At 38.3% G+C, this 15,763-nt stretch overlaps 1 protein-coding gene across 11 annotated transcripts in view; it reads left to right on the forward strand.

The window, feature by feature from the left end:
• The window catches only part of R3HDM1 (R3H domain containing 1), an 81,000-nt gene extending 70,811 nt beyond the window's left edge, over positions 1-10,189 (forward strand). For 3 of the 11 annotated variants that reach the window (XM_035556026.2, XM_035556024.2, XM_035556030.2), the window contains 7 exons: positions 1,016-1,119; positions 1,648-1,815; positions 4,895-5,064; positions 5,288-5,438; positions 6,848-6,930; positions 7,758-7,842; positions 8,778-10,189. In XM_035556026.2, coding sequence (XP_035411919.1) covers positions 1,016-1,119; positions 1,648-1,815; positions 4,895-5,064; positions 5,288-5,438; positions 6,848-6,930; positions 7,758-7,842; positions 8,778-9,145 — 1,129 coding nt within the window. In that variant the 3' untranslated portion in view covers positions 9,146-10,189. The remainder of the gene's footprint in view (positions 1-1,015; positions 1,120-1,647; positions 1,816-4,894; positions 5,065-5,287; positions 5,439-6,847; positions 6,931-7,757; positions 7,843-8,777) is intronic. The other 8 variants (XM_035556029.2, XM_035556031.2, XM_035556028.2 and 5 more) reach the window with 5 other exon arrangements.
• The last annotated feature ends 5,574 nt before the right edge of the window (positions 10,190-15,763 follow it).

Consider the following 15,763-nt stretch of genomic DNA (forward strand, 5'->3'; position numbering starts at 1 on the left):
GCAAGAATTGAATAGTCTCAAACCTATGAGTCACCACTGAGAACTATAATCATTAGACAGATGAGAAGCCGTATGAGGGAATACATCGTGAGCAGACTGAAAACTGAAACAGATTGCTTTCTGAGTTTGGTTTGTTTCAATAGCATTTTTAAATTAAAATCATATACTTGGCCTATGGGACAAAGGATGGGAAAATTTTCATGTGAAGTTACAGGTGAACATGGATTCCCAGTGGAGGCTTAAAAAGATCGTCCCTCCTTTTTTCCATAGTGTGAAGTTATAAAAACTTCTTTCTCATTCCCTCAGAGCGTTTAGTTCATCTGTTGATGAAAACTTCAACTTTATACTGAAGCACCAGACGCTATAGGCACCATCCTGCTTGTAGTCCACCAACCTGATGTTTTGCCTCTGGCAGAATGATCAGTTACTGTTATGACAGAATTATGTCTGTTGTTTACTTGTTTTTGCCCTTAATGCCCTGAAAAATACCTGGCATAAATAAATTTCTTTATTCTTTTCGTAAGTATTACAAACAAATGCAAGGCTGTTTCTTTCCTTGAGTCTTCTTCCATGACCGGGTGTTTCTCCTATTTGGTAAAGCCATGGTAAGGCAACCCCTGCAGATGTCAGTTTAGGCTGCGTTACTCTGCACTGAAGCAGAGGAGTGCTCTCATTCTGTGTGCCGAATACCACGGGGCCAGCCTCCAGCTGAGTAGTCAGCATCTGAAATCCTTGTGGCAGGTTTTGTGGTGGCCATTTAACCAAGACCTAATTATGGTTAATTAAGACAATGAACTGCTATTTTTTCATATTCTATGTAACTTTATACCTATATAGTTCTCTTTGCACAAAGGTGGTATATCAAAGTAAGTAAATTAGTACTGTTTTTGATATGTGCAGATTGTAAGTTATGGCCAAGGAAGAGCTGTGAAACTTCTGTCTTCTTCAGAAGCAGATTCCTGGGTGGGGAGTAGGCGGGAATATTACTGATTGAATTTTTTTATTGTTATTATAGTTCATCAGTAGGATATTTGCAGCCTCCTGGATCAGAGCAGATACAGTTTCCTAGAACATCATCACCATGTAACTCTCAGCAGCTTCAAGGACAGCAATGTGCAGGTTGGAGGACTGAAGGTTTTTTGTTTTGTTTTTTTTTTTGAAAGACTTACTAGTTTCTAACAATTATTACGCTGGGTGATTGCATAAGGGTTTGATTTAGAATTAACTATTGTATTTCCTTCTGTATGCTGTGTTTAAAATTATATTGCAAGCAGGTTAACTTCACATCTTAATTTATCACTGACAGCCCTCAAGTTACTTTCTTAGAATTCAGTACTGTATGGCATAATGGCTTGCAAGTCAGCTTTTGAATTGAGACAGACATGGGAACAATGCACTCTCACCCAAATGACTTTCATCTTTTCCTCAATTATGGGAGCTACGTGGGTCTGATTTATTTATTTTTAGAGTTCCTGAGAAGAGACTAAAAATTGTAGTCATTCTGGGTCTGGATTGAGACGAGTAGTCTTTTTTTTTTTTTTTCCACTGTTGAAAGGGGAAATGAAATACTCATAAGGTGTGTGTGGGGGGGTCTGTTTTCCTGTTTGTTTTTTCTGTTAGCGTTATTTACTGCTTCTACTTCCATAGTTTATAGCAACCATTCAAGTCAGAAGCCATCACCTCCTACATTATTGCCACCTTCATCAAAGTCAAAGCCACAACAGTCTGCTTCCATTGTGCACTACAGCATAGTGTCTCCACCCTCATCATGTAAAAGTTCACCCACTGGTCTTTCCATCATGCAGCCAATAAAAGGTATATTTTATTGGGATTTTCATCTACGCCATTCTGTCTAGAAATCTTTTGTAAATGGTCAGACTGATTTCATGGCTCCCTGCTAGAACAGTTGTGACTTGAATGCCATCTCTTCAAATACTTTTTTTTTAATTCTTCATTGAAATTGCTATCATTGTAACATTAAAAATGACAACTTTTGAACTGAAATGAAACAAAAGCCAACCTCACGTGGGCAGCTTGGAGGCAGCCTTCTTCAGCAGAGAAGAATGTCACTTAGCAGAAGCATTTAAATCAGGTTTGGAATGTTTCAGTCTTACGTAATTTTTAAAAGGTATATAAATAGCAGTTTCAGTGGGGTGTGAAAACAGCAGTGACATAGAGCTTGTCTTATGCGTGAAATGTTTGTAAATATTAACATCCAAACACTTAAAACCTCTGAATTTCCAAACACAATTATCATAAAATTGGGCTGGTCAGGAGGTTAAGAGTATGAAGGTTAGCCTTCAAACCAGAGGTTGTAGATCAATCATAGTGAGTGGTACTGTCCTTATTTCACTGATAGGGAGTTTGATGCATCAGAGGGATTTGGTTGGCAAAAAAAGGGAGTAATCTCAAATATTGCTATCTCAGTATTTTGCAAGCAAGTAATAGATTAAACAACTAGGTCAGTGACCTAGATTCCACTATACATGTGATGGTTCTTACAAACTTTTAAGATATTTTTAGAGCCTGTTTATTAGTAAATAGGTAACATCCAGTTAAGTGGCAAGATAGCTGTTCACAGCAGTTCTGGTTTTGTTTCCATTTCTTCAACACTTCAAGTTTGTTTGGGTGTAGTTCTTGAAGACTGTCATTTCAGGATGTCCACAGTTGGTCTAGCACTACTTTTTCTACCTTTATCTTGGTAGTTTTGGTTTTATGCAGTTTTGAAGGCCTGATTCAAAGCTGTTGAACTGTGATTTAAACAAGTTTGGGGAAGGGGAGAGCCTCTGTGACAGAGAACAAAGATTGAGTGAATAAAGAAAAGCATGCACTTCAGCAGCAGCGATACTGAGATGATACCTCAAGGTGATTGAGGCGAGGACAATGAGGACATGTGCAGACAAGCAGCTGAGTGGTGTTTCTGTTCCTCTGAAAAATTTGTAGAGGACCAGACTCCAAATCTGGGAGACTTTCAGGGACGACTTCTGTGTTTTTTCCTCTCATGCGTTTTGATAATTGAAGTGTCTGCAAACAGACCTATGCCTTCGATGACACTTTATTTCAAGCATGCTTGTTTAGGCAAAGAGTTCCATTTGTTTTCACTTACTGAAATGCTGTGGAACTAGTAGTAGAAAGAACCAGCATTTGGGGGATTTACGGAGGGTGTTTTTTTGTAGTTCAAGTAGAATTTTCAGATTGTGACACTTATTTTAGAAATGGTGCTCCTGGTAATTCTGAAATGCGTGTTTTTGCTGGGCATTCTTATTGAACAGAGATGAGACAAAAGAGTTGTATGCCAAGTGCTGCAGAATACTATAAAATACTGTATTTTAAGACAGGGAGACGTAAATATACCATTTTAATATTTATAAATATATGCATAAAAATGATTTTTTTCTTGTGTAAAACGTAGTGTGTATATAGATGTTTGCCTGGTACACCTCAGGTAGGTACACCTCAGGTATATAGGTGTATGGGGTTTACATAAGCTTATAGCTTTGCCACTTGGAAACTGTTGTGGCGTGTGTTGTTCTGATTGTGTACCAGATATCCATAAGTAGATGTGTATTTTATTTTGCCATGCAACAAAATAGAACGATTCTCCATGTGGCTCTTACAGGGACACTCAAATTTATATCCACTAAAATTGGTGAGGTAATCTGATGATTACATCTAAGTCTGTAATACATGGGTAGAACGTTTTTGCCATTGAAAAGATTGGAAAGAGAATATAGATGTGAAAGTACTGCTTTTATCACTTTATTTTGATGAAAATCAGTATAGTATTTCAGAATACAGTTTAGAAAAGCTAATATAGTTTTATTATTATGAGTTTGTTATTCTATGTTATTTGGTTTACATTTCAAAGGAGTCAGATTGTTTCTTCTTGGACCATAGGAGCAGTGAAAACAATAGCCCATATAAAATGCATTCGTGTTTTGTTTTTCTTTTGTTTTTTAATCCATATCTGACTTACTGTTCCTAACTGATGCTACAACATAGATGGTGAGTTGAGAAGATTGTAGGCCCCATCTTTATAGGTGGATGACTAAATGCTGTTTCAATCACATATTTTAATCATTGTTTCAAAGAAATTATGTAAGCAGTGGGTAGAGGAGAGCAGGAAATTGAAAACAACCATTTTCACGTAAACACAACATTATATAAGTTACCTGGGAAAGGGATGGGTCAACAGGGGGAGGACCAATTCTCAGGAAACCTCTCGTCACAACTCCTTACACGAAACCGTAGTGAACAGCATCGGCTGTTTGGCTATTCTCTAACTGGAGTTTCTGTACCTACCACAGTGGCAAAGTGATACAGGATGTGGGGATCAACTTGTAGTCTCTGCCCAGGAAAACAATCTCAGTTACGTAAAAATCCATTGTAAAATGTGTAAGTGAGGGTAATTTTGCCTCGGACTGAAGATTAATTAGGTCTTTCTAATGTATGACATCGTATCACAGAAAACATTTGGTGTATATCATGTAAACTAATTAGGTAAACTCTGTTTTTAAATGATGCATATTCTTCTTGATAGGACATGTTCTTCAGTGCATTACTCTGTCAGTAACTACAATGAATGTTGAGTAATTTCAACTACTGTTAAATACAATTTATTTCAAAAAATATTCTCAATACTGAGTTTCATTGGTTCCATTTATCTTTTATAGTTCTGGGAAGCCTTCTCAAGTTAGTCTAGTGCAGATTTATCTGATAGTGGAAATATAATTGTACAGAAGATACTGTCCTAGTTTTCTGCAATTGAGCAGCTTATTTAGCAAGATGTCCATTATGTTGTTTCTCTTTTTTTTTATTTTTCATTTTTTCTTCTAAAATGAAAGTTGAAATATATGATAAACTTACTGCATTCTACCAATTTCTTGTCTTGCAGCAGTAGCAGCACCACCAGGTGGAGGAGTAGTAATGATGCAGCTCAATATACCTAACAATCCTCAGCCTCGGAACCATTCACCTCCACAGTGGAAACAGAATAAATACTACTGTGATCATCAAAGGGGGCAGAAGTCCACAGAACTTAGCACTTTAGACAGTGCTGCACAGGTATGAGCTTTTTGATTTGTTTTCTAGCATGACTTATTTGCATAAATTGCATCTTTGCATGTCATTTTGTGTTGTTTTTTTTTCCCCAAGACTTCTTTTGGGGGAATAAAATCTGTTCTGATGGTACTTAATATACCAATTTTAATTTTGCTTCCAGTGTTTGAATGCTGTAGATGTCATTGCTCACCTAGATACTTTCTAAAACACTAACTTGTTTATCCAGTTGCAGCATAGTCCTCAAGTAGGTAGTCCCGTCACCTCACCGGCCCAATCACCAGCACCAGCTCAGCTATCAAACATGAAGAACATCCGTCCCACATTAACACCTCTTTCTATTGTGCCCCAGTTTTCTAGACCTTTCGTCCCTGGACAAGGTATATTTTTAGTTAACTAAAATACTTCTGTGGTTTTATTTTCAATAAATGCTTTAAAATACAAGTTATATAAGGATTTTGTGACAAACTATGGCTCACTTGAGTAGTAATGCTATTGAAGCAAGATTATCAAAACTACCCACCCTTGGATCATGCACAATTTGACCTTACCACTCTGCACTGGTATCATTCCCTGTATTCTCAAACGCCTTGATCTTTTGTTGTTGGACCTTTTATAACTCACTAGCTTTCTCACATGAGACATTGCCCACTTTAGAATTGAAAATATTAATAAAATGTTTGATATAATTTAGTTTTAAGTTTTAACCGTAAATCAAGAACTCTACATATATTTACAAAAGGCATAATTTTAGAGCTACAAAGATAAATCACGTGGAACTAGCTGATCTTAATACATTGGGTGGTAGTGGCATCTTTTGGAGAAAAGGACACAGAAATGTCATGCGAAGATGAATGTTCTGCTAAACTCATTCATTGATGAGGCACTGAATCAAACCACTGCCTAAGTGTGAATTCTTCATTCCTTTTAGAACAACTAGCATGATAGAAGAAGAAAAAAATCCTTGTAGAATTTAATTCATTCCTCTGCTGCCATGTTATCAGAAAACAGAAAATAGGGAATTTTCACTGAGATGTGATAGTTAGAAGTTTGAAAACTAATGATAAAATATATCCTGTGTCAGTGACCAAAGATGTCCCTTATGTTTGGACATCTGCAGTTCTCAAACTTGAAATTAATGGGTCTTACTTTATACAAAAATTGCATTAAAGTAAAAACAAAACTTATAGAAAAATCTGTTAGGTCTTCCTTACTGATAGAGAAGACCTTATTTTCTTTTGTTTGTCTTTGTCTTAACCTTCTGCATGATCATTACACTATTGCTTTGTGTTCCATTCCTCTTGTAAAAAAAAAAATTCCAGGTTGCCTGTTGTAAACTACGTCCCTCAACTTTCTTAATCTTCTGTGATTATTAATAATTTCTGTTCACTGATCGTGTGGATCCTTGGAGCAAAAAGGAGATATACAGATGTACCTGGCACTTACCAGGGATATTACCATGGAAATGGTTAAATGGTTACACTGAGAGCAGCCTCATTAAGCTCATTTTGATATGACAGGATTTAGAGAAGACTGCAGTGAAGGGAAAGAAAATAGTACGTTTTTCAGTGTAACTCTGAAATGCAAGAGCCTTAAACTTGTAGCTTTCCACCTTGTGATCAACATGACTTACATACATACTTAATTGTGCCAAATCTTGTTTTCTTAGCTTAGCCAAATACGCTGCTTTGTGCGTAGTCATTCTGCTTTCTCTTCGGTGTAAGAGATTTTGGAGAGAGTTTTTATATTACAGAAAAAAAACACCTTTCTAATTACCTTTCTCTTTAAGGAGATGCCAGATACCCATTGCTCGGCCAGCCCCTGCAATACAATCCACCATCTTTATTACGTGGACAAGTAGCAAGCCAACAGGTATTAAAGAGAACACTCTCCTGGCAACACTGAAGAAAACAATTCAGGACTACAGTTACAGTAGCCGTGAACAGGAGAATGTATTATTGCATTAGAAAAGTAATTGATTGGAAAGCACTTGCTTCCCAATAACCGGTTTATTCTGTTGATACTTCCCATTGTTCCTGTTCTAAAAATATAGAGAAGCGTTATTATGAAATGTAGATTTTCTTTTGAACTGAAATTCCAACCTACAAAGGAAGATAGAAGGCCCAGTGTAGAATATGGATTCTGTGGGAAGCGGTTTGCCAGCAGTTCCAAAAATCGGAGACAGACTGTTTGTTTAAAAAGATTGTTTTATTTGAATAACGGGTTTTTTTAAAAATAGAAAGTACATATGGGTATTTCTAAGCAGAGAGTGGCTTTGTCTCTTACAAGAAAGCCAAAATATTAAGTGTTGGCAAAGCTCGCAAGTCTTGCCATCTATTTAATTTCTGGGACAGACACAGACCCCCTGCCTCTACCTTGCTCAGTTCTACCTGAGATCAGCCAGACGATGTGCTGGGTTTGGGGGCAGGGATGGATTTTTTTTTTCTTTTTTCGAAGAAGGGTTGAGGTGATTTTTCGTCATTTGCTTCCTTTTTTCTTAAGTCAAGGATTGAATGCCCCTGACTGCAGAATTGCTAAACTCCGTGACTAAAATCAGACATGGAAATCTTTTCTATACCACAGTAGCACAGGTTACTTTTCAGACATTCCTCTGCACCATTTTTCACTGAGCTAACCCAGATATTTCAAAATACTGATGCACTGTCATTAAAGTACATCATTTATATCCATCTCTCCAGTGTCAGCCTGGAAACAGACACGGAAACAGGGGGAAGAAACCAGCAAAGAAGGCTGCTTCAACAGATCTTGGTGCGGGAGAACCAGGTACAGAATTGCTGGTTGACACAGTCCTCCAGCAGAATGAATTGTGGTGATAGGCTAGGGATGTAATGAGAAAAGCACAGGTGAGAAAAGGGCCAGAATGAAGTGTAACTGGACAGGAGTGGGCATGGCAAACCATGGAAACAAAGATGGACGGAAGACTTGATTAGGAGAGAGGAAAGATAAATGAGAGAGGGAGGAATGAGAAAAGCGTAGTTTTGAAAGCTGGAGAAAAGACTAGAGAAGACCAGGACTGGACAGTACTAAAAGGAAAAGCAAGTTTGCTGGATGCAAGCCAAGTCCAAAACCCTTCTCCCATATTACAGTAAACGTGTACCCCTGCTTCCTCTTACTTTTGTGAAATCATACATAAACCACAAAAAAGTTAGTACTTAGTTTTTTCCTTCTAATATAAATAAACCCATTAATTTTGGGGACACACTAGGAGATCTGCAGGTTGGGTTTTCGGAGTTGGTAAAAATGTCATCCAAATAAAACCTGACATCGTCTATTTTCCCATTTTACTGGAAATTATTTGTGTTGCAAGTGTTACCTACCATCAGCTCTTTGCAGAAAATTACTGATAAATCAGTTTCTAACCATTTACTGGAGAAGATTTTGAGAGAAGAGAGACTAGCTGTTTGGCACAGTGATGTGTGAAGAGTTAACAGGTGAAGCGAGTCAGGTGGTATAGAGAGTTTTCAAATCTACCGCAAAACTTGGTGTGGATTCCCCGCCCCACTCTTCTGAGGGGCCTCTTTGTATTCTCAGCTTTTCTGTGACAGCAGAATGCTCTCTGGGTTACCAGAAATGGAGTGCCTGTGTAGCAGCATGGCATCAGGCACCTGGAGATACCAGATGAAATAACTCGCTTTCCACTGTGTGATGTATCTTTAAGTACAACCACCGATTTTGATTCCATCTTTTTCTTGTTTCAGTTGTGGGAAAAGTTCTAGAAATAACTGAACTGCCAGAAGGCATAACTCGTATGGAAGCAGAGAAACTATTTGGAGAACTTTTAAAAGTTGGTGCCAAGATTCGGTGGCTAAGGGATTCGCAGTGTCTGCAGACGCAGCAGCAGCAGCACCGTCGTTACTGTGGCAGCGGAGATAGCAATGTGAGCACTGAGCCATCCAAACCCAGTGACTTGGCCTCCACGTACACGGTTCTAGCTACGTTCCCTACGATGTCAGCTGCTCAGAATGCATTGAAGAAACAAAGTAGTACCTCAGTTAACAAGTTCAGGCTGAGAACGAGCAAGAAGCACTACGACTTTCACATTCTGGAAAGGGCTAGTTCTCAGTAGCAGTTCCGTCGGTGGACACTCAGCCTTTACTACTTCATGTCCTCCTCTCCTCTATTGGCTTGATGTTACGGGGTTTCTGCTCTCTTTAGAGAGACTCCTGGGATGTTTTGTCGTGTGACAGTAACCATTGAAGAATAACCCAGTGATCCAGCGAGATGAAGAAAAAAATACAGAGTTGATCCCAGACAATAGCAAGGAATCACCTTTGAGACAGGCAGCTTTCTATAAGGAATGCCGCTGAAATGCCCCCTACTTTTATAATAGTTTTGTTTTATATTTTTGAATTCTTGTATCAGATCCAAAGTTCTATTGTACAGCAGACATTCATAAAATCCCACATTCAGATTTGTATTTTATAATCCCTTTTCACAGCCAGCACGCAGCTGTCCATTCCAAAGCAGGAGCCTGAGGATTGGTGGAGGGGAAAAGAGAACCATGTCCAAGGAATTACACTCATTTTCTAGCAAAGTACCCCAAATCTTCAAATTAACCTGTTCCTTTTCCCTTGCGTTTTTCTTTTTTTGTTTTTTAAAGAAAAAAATATAATTTTAGTAACTAGCTAACTCCTTAGATGGTTGTTTTCTTTTGAGATTCATTCAAACAATGTCAAAAGAAATTACAAATTGTTTGTACCCTTGAAGGATTTGCTTCTGATCCAACAAGTTTAATAAGTATTTAAGGGGGAATATGAATAGATTACAAAGAATGTTCACTGAATCACATTTTAATATTTCTTTTTAACAAAAAGGTGAAGAAACTAAAATGTATCTTCACAAGTGACAAAATGTTTGCACTTTAATTGTGTTCCCACCAGTATGAATCTTTCTCTTCCTTTTCACGCTAAGATAATTGTATTTGATAAGTGCTGGAAACCTTTTTAATGGTTTAAGTTTTCATCATTTGCAGATGCTCACTGGACATTAAAGATTAATTGCACATAAAAATGAAACAAACATTTTTTCAATTTGTGTAATTTGCAAGGCTGTACAATGTGTGCTGATGCAAGCCTTTTTCAGTTCAAGAAAATAAATGTTTACAAACAAACTTTTTCAGTGCACTTGTTTAAACTTATAGGATTCTTCTGAAACCTTGAGGAACACATCGATGGTTTGGATCCCTTTAACGTGAGAAAATAACTTGTTATTAACAAAAATACTAGATTTTCTCAAAGAATTGCTATCTCTGTTCCTCTTCTTGAAGCATTTATTTATGCCAGCCTCCATTTTTTAAATATTTCCCTATATAAGTAAAACTAGGAAGAAATTGATCAGAGACCATGAGGTGCTGTTCCTGTTTTTTTATTTTTTTATTCTTAGCATGGGCACTGACTTGCTGTGTAGACAAGTAATAACTTGTTCCCTTCCTTTACAGCTGTAGTTTTGTAAAACATGTATTTGTAACTTCCGTAAGTGGAAACTTGAGGTAAATGTTATATTTTAAAATATATTTTACAGAGGGAAAGAAATTAGAGGCATTAATTTTCATCTTGTATTGAAATTTCTACCACTCAACAACCAAATGTAAACATGTGAAGTGGTAGTAACAGTCCTATGCATGTTCAGATCATTCATGTGATTAATCAAAATATGCAGAAGAAAACTGATCCATCTGGGATGGATGCAGCCTAATGAAGGAGGCATATGGGACTTGATCCTGCAAAATGCCATAGTGACAAGTATGACTGAAGGTACACTTACGCTTGGATGCTCTCTTGAAGTAGAGGGAAAATGTTCAACTTCAAGCCCCTAGCCAAAACACAGATCTACTTATCAACAGATAAGCAGATTCACTTTGCTCAGTCGATTTTGCTAAAAGGGTGGCTGTTTCTTGGCGTTCAAGTTCATTTGTTACTACTAGAATGAAGAGTCATGCCTGACAGGATGTATTTCTTCCTCCTGAGGTAGGATTGCTGTAGCTTACTGCACCCCAAACCAGTGCCTCTATCACCCCCAGGTTATGCAAATTAAAATATTCTGCTCCTGTCAACAGCACAGAGGTGATAACACAACCATTGCCCAGGTTCCATCACTGCTGCTTGTCAATTTTCCAGCACTAGCTCAAGATTACTGTTTTAATCCTGTAAAAGTAGTTAACAAATCAAATGTCTGTAATGACAGGTGTTTAAACCCAGAAAGGCAGCTGCTTCCTGTGGCTAAACATTTCCAGGACGTTGTTCCATAGATGTAGAAGAAGAATGAATAACGGAGAGTTTTCATCTATTCCGAACGACCTAAGAACAGAGCTAAATATAACACCAAATCTAAATATTTCCAAAGGATGCTGCATGACTTGCTTCGTTTAATAAACTTTCCCCGTAATGACCAAAGAGAAGAAAACAAAGATGAGAGAGGTAAGCATGGAAAACGTGAGCAAGCCAAATAAAAGGAGGAGAGGAACGGGCGGATTAGGAACAAGTCACAGCCAATATTTCTTAACAACTATGTTGTAAATTTGAGTGAAGTTACTCCAGAAGAAAAAAGAAAAAGCGTTTAGTAAGTCAGTTATATTCTAATCCTGAATACGACTCTTACCTACTCTTACTACAGACAGTTTCCTCTTTCTGGGCATGCTTTCCTTCCTGTTAAGTAGGGGCTGTTAAGGTTTTTGATCTGGATATGCTAACATGTGCCTCACCGATTATAATTAATAGGACTTCGGGGGTGTTAAAGGCCTCTGATGTCTAAAATGGGCACAAACTAAAATACTTCTGCTTTATGGTCTTTTGTTCACTCCAGCTGTTGAGCCATTTCATACTGTGTCTAGTAGCTGGCCAGGGTTCATCAGCCATCGGCTCTCAAACTTGTTGAACCAGGACCAGCCACACTTTCCTGGCTTTTACACTTCTGCTCCTTTTGGTTCCCTAAAACACCAAAGTCTAGGGACTGCACAAAAACCCTGAAACTAGATTTATTCCGTAGGTTTGGATCACTTTCTACAAAGCAAATGACTGTGCTTTATGGCTTGAAATACACACTGCATGCAAAACTAGATTTCTCAAGTGTTCTCAGCTAATCCAGAACTAGCATATTTGAGCTTCCTTTCATTCCACATTGAAACTATTTTAAAAGTAAGTAACGGCGAACAGAATTAAACGGGGACCCAAACTATATTGCAGTGACTTAAGGCATTTTATTTGGCTGTGAGCATGTCTTAACTGTTAAAGGTGAGGAAAAAGCACTGGAGGGATAACCAGAAAACACAAGCAAATCTGGCTATTACCTAACCCCCCAAGTGATAAGGCTGCTACTGAAGTTTTTATTAATGCAGTAATGTTACTATAAAATGCATCCCTGAACTGTGGACAGGCTCAATGTTATTTATGATAGTGCGCTGAAAATGATCGCTTAAAGTCAAGAAAACAAGCAAGCCCCACCCTTTGAGCACATTGAAAAATCCATGGGCATGAGGTTGGACTCGGGAAGATCTACTCACAGCCCTGCAGAGCTGCCAAACTCTGCCCTCATGTTTCGTTAAGTCTGGAGTGGTATAAAGTAAAATGTCTGTAAGCTGCTCTTGCCCCTTACCCAAGACTCCTCCCTGAGCAAATCCAACCAATTTTAATCTGAAAGCCTTTTCTTTCACTCACGTGTGCAGAAGATGACTGTAAAAGGAAAAGTAGTGGAACATCATCTACAAAGAAAGGACTTGAGCATTGTTGCGTACTGGCTACTGAAGACGACAGAACTGGGGTGTTCCCACCTGTGACTGCCCCTAATCTCACTGGGCCCGGGCAGACAGAAGCCCATCCCTTATGTTTCAAGGTCCAGATGAGGACGGTGGTACACAGATGGGAGTTTAGTTCTGTTGAAGCATGAGAATAATCATTTAGTATCGAATAAGGCAATTTGATACGCAGCATGCCTTTCACAGCAAGACCAGTTTTGTTGTCCTGTATTATTCAAGCAGCTCTGTGTCCTTTTCCTATCCAGTAATGCAAGCCATTTCCCTCTGGAGGTAGAATAAAGTTACGTTCTCATGTTTTCACACTCATTTGTGCCTTAAAACTGCACATTCGACAAGTTGTTTTGAGTTGATCCTGTAGTAGCTCATTGGATGTCTGAAAGGGAGTCAAGATTGCAACTAACTCCTATGAAGATCTAATTTAGCTCCATGACATTCTTTTTCCCTGGAAAAAAAAATGGTGTGGGCTGCAATTTCTTGTATTTAGCCCTGAGGCAAGGAACACATATGAAGTTTTAGTGAAAAATTGATCAAACCACTTTTATGTTAAGGGTCATGAAATATTATTGTAGCTCGGAAAGGATTTATTTCAATCCCTTCAGTGTTTCTACAGCTCAGTCTTGTGCCGTCTCTTACGACGTCACTGATGTGCCATCTCTATTTGAAGTCTTGATCCTGCTCACATTTAGAGTGTTTTGGGTTTGGGTATTTTTGGCTAGTGATGTCAATAAGCATAAAAACTAAACAGTACACAATGTTAATGTGACTTCATTTTGGAAGTCTTAATTCTCGTGTATAGTCAAGAACCCTTAAAAGGGTCCAATTTCCAAAACCTGAACCTTAAGTCTCTTTAAGCTATCTTATTATGGAACAGCAGAGCAAAGTCACTATTCACATCTGAAAATTTTAGATGTGAGGTCCAGTGTAAATGAAGTTGTCTCTTGGATGCCTTGAAAACGATGCAGTCACATTGTTATCATAACATGTACGAGCCTCCCTTTGGTTCAGTGTCTGCCTTCTGTGTTTAGGCTTGCAGGGCTGGAGTTGGGACCTGACTGTCTGGCAGCCCCTTGTTAGCAAGGTTTATTTTTTATCTTGCTTGTAACTGTTTGACTACTTTGCAATGTTAGCAGGTTGTTAAAATTTGTCAGGTTGAAAACGGGTCTTGCTTAAGAGATGATTAAGAAGCATTAAAAATTGGTACAGGGCACAAAGACTGCACCATTTGCTGCTTTTTTAATTTTATTTTTCAGTCTTACTGTTAAAGCAGACAAGCCTAGTCATTATATGGGATGCATGCAACTGTAATGAACTGTTTCTGCACTTCTGAAGAGAAATTTTAATGTCAGATAAGACTAGTGCTGTAAACCAAAGAGCTCTATAGGAAAACCTGTATGTTGCTGACAGTTGTTTGCTTTTAAAACTGGTAAAAGGTATAAAAAATAAACTGTGCTGCTCTGTGTAATTCTTAACACTGAAGTTTATTCTTAATTCAGATCCCATGCCCCAGTTAACTGCGAATCTAAGTTAGACTAAGGATTGGCGATGATAAACTGTGCTGGCAGCAGTGAAGCTTCTCAGACGTAGGCGCAGCAGAGGTAGAAGAAATGCTAGAAGATGGCTGCAGTATGTACTGGCTTCAACACTAAATGATCTGCTACATTCGTTTTTCCTAAAATCACTTGACAGCTAACTTAACATATATACATATCTATTTCTAAACAATGGACTATTACACATCATGCACAATTTACAAAGGACCTCAGATGGATCTTGAGATGGGGACACTGACATTCTCCTTCTTTCTAACACCTAACTTGTAACTTTTTTTTGCACTAGCTGTAAGATTAGTTAGAGAGACAGGTATGCAGCACAGCCTTGCCCTTCTTAGGGTTTCCAAATTAGTTACTCTCAGAAATAGCACCATTAAGTGTGCTATGATAGCCTACAGTATTGGTTTATAGATACTGGGAAGTACACCACAGCTTGTCTCCATGTTTTGTCAAATTATTTGCCTTTTAACCTGGCTTAAATTGATACTTTGAACTGTTAATGAACCACTGATTAGTGTCAAGTGACCGTGCAATTAAAAATAATTCACTAATAAAAATATTTTCCTGTACAAAGTCAGTCTGCACTGTTGGTCTGTTGTTGTTGCTGCTTTTTATTGCCTTTTTTTTTTTTTGAGAGGGGGGTGGTGATTCACCAATCTCTTAAAATGTAAACGAGTCTCTTGCATTGTTTCCCATACTGATTGCCAAATTCAGGTTTTGTGTATTTTATCCTAAACTAGCTGAAATTTCCCCAAGAGCAATAGATGTGATTTCCATCAAATTTGGATCCACGTGTTCTGAAAAGTTTCAGACTTGCAATAGCAAATGCTCTGGAGGTGGACTGTGAAGCTACCTCACGCATTACGCAACGTTGCGATTACAAGTAATTTGGGAAGCAGGCTGGATGTGAGAGAACCCTTTCAAAATCACTTTAAAGAAAGGCTCAGGAAGGTTCCCTAATCCACACATGGCATTTCTTTCCTCTAGGTTCTTATTTGTGTCCCCGCCTAGTGTCTGAGGTGGTGCAACCCACCCAACTCCATCCCTCTGCCCTGCACTACAAATGCTCCCTATGCATGGAGTGTTCTGCTGCTTCTCAGGGACACGTGCCCGAGGGGCTCTCGGATTAATTAGTTATACCTGCAGAGGCATGTGCAACTGCAGCAACTCAGTGGCCCTACAGTTAGAGAATTATACTTGTTACATTTTAATTATTTGAAAATGTAAATACTTCTTCATGATGTAAAGATTTTACACTCTCACCAAATGTGAAGTATGTACACCCTCACAAAAGTCACCTATCCAGTCATTAATAAGCCTTTCACTTTTATGGTTAAACAAAATTCCTTTCTTGAAGTGGTATAAAGTTTTTTGAGAATCATAC

The sequence above is a fragment of the Cygnus atratus genome, chromosome 6 (genome assembly GCF_013377495.2).
Source record: "Cygnus atratus isolate AKBS03 ecotype Queensland, Australia chromosome 6, CAtr_DNAZoo_HiC_assembly, whole genome shotgun sequence".
Lineage (NCBI taxonomy): Eukaryota > Metazoa > Chordata > Aves > Anseriformes > Anatidae > Cygnus > Cygnus atratus.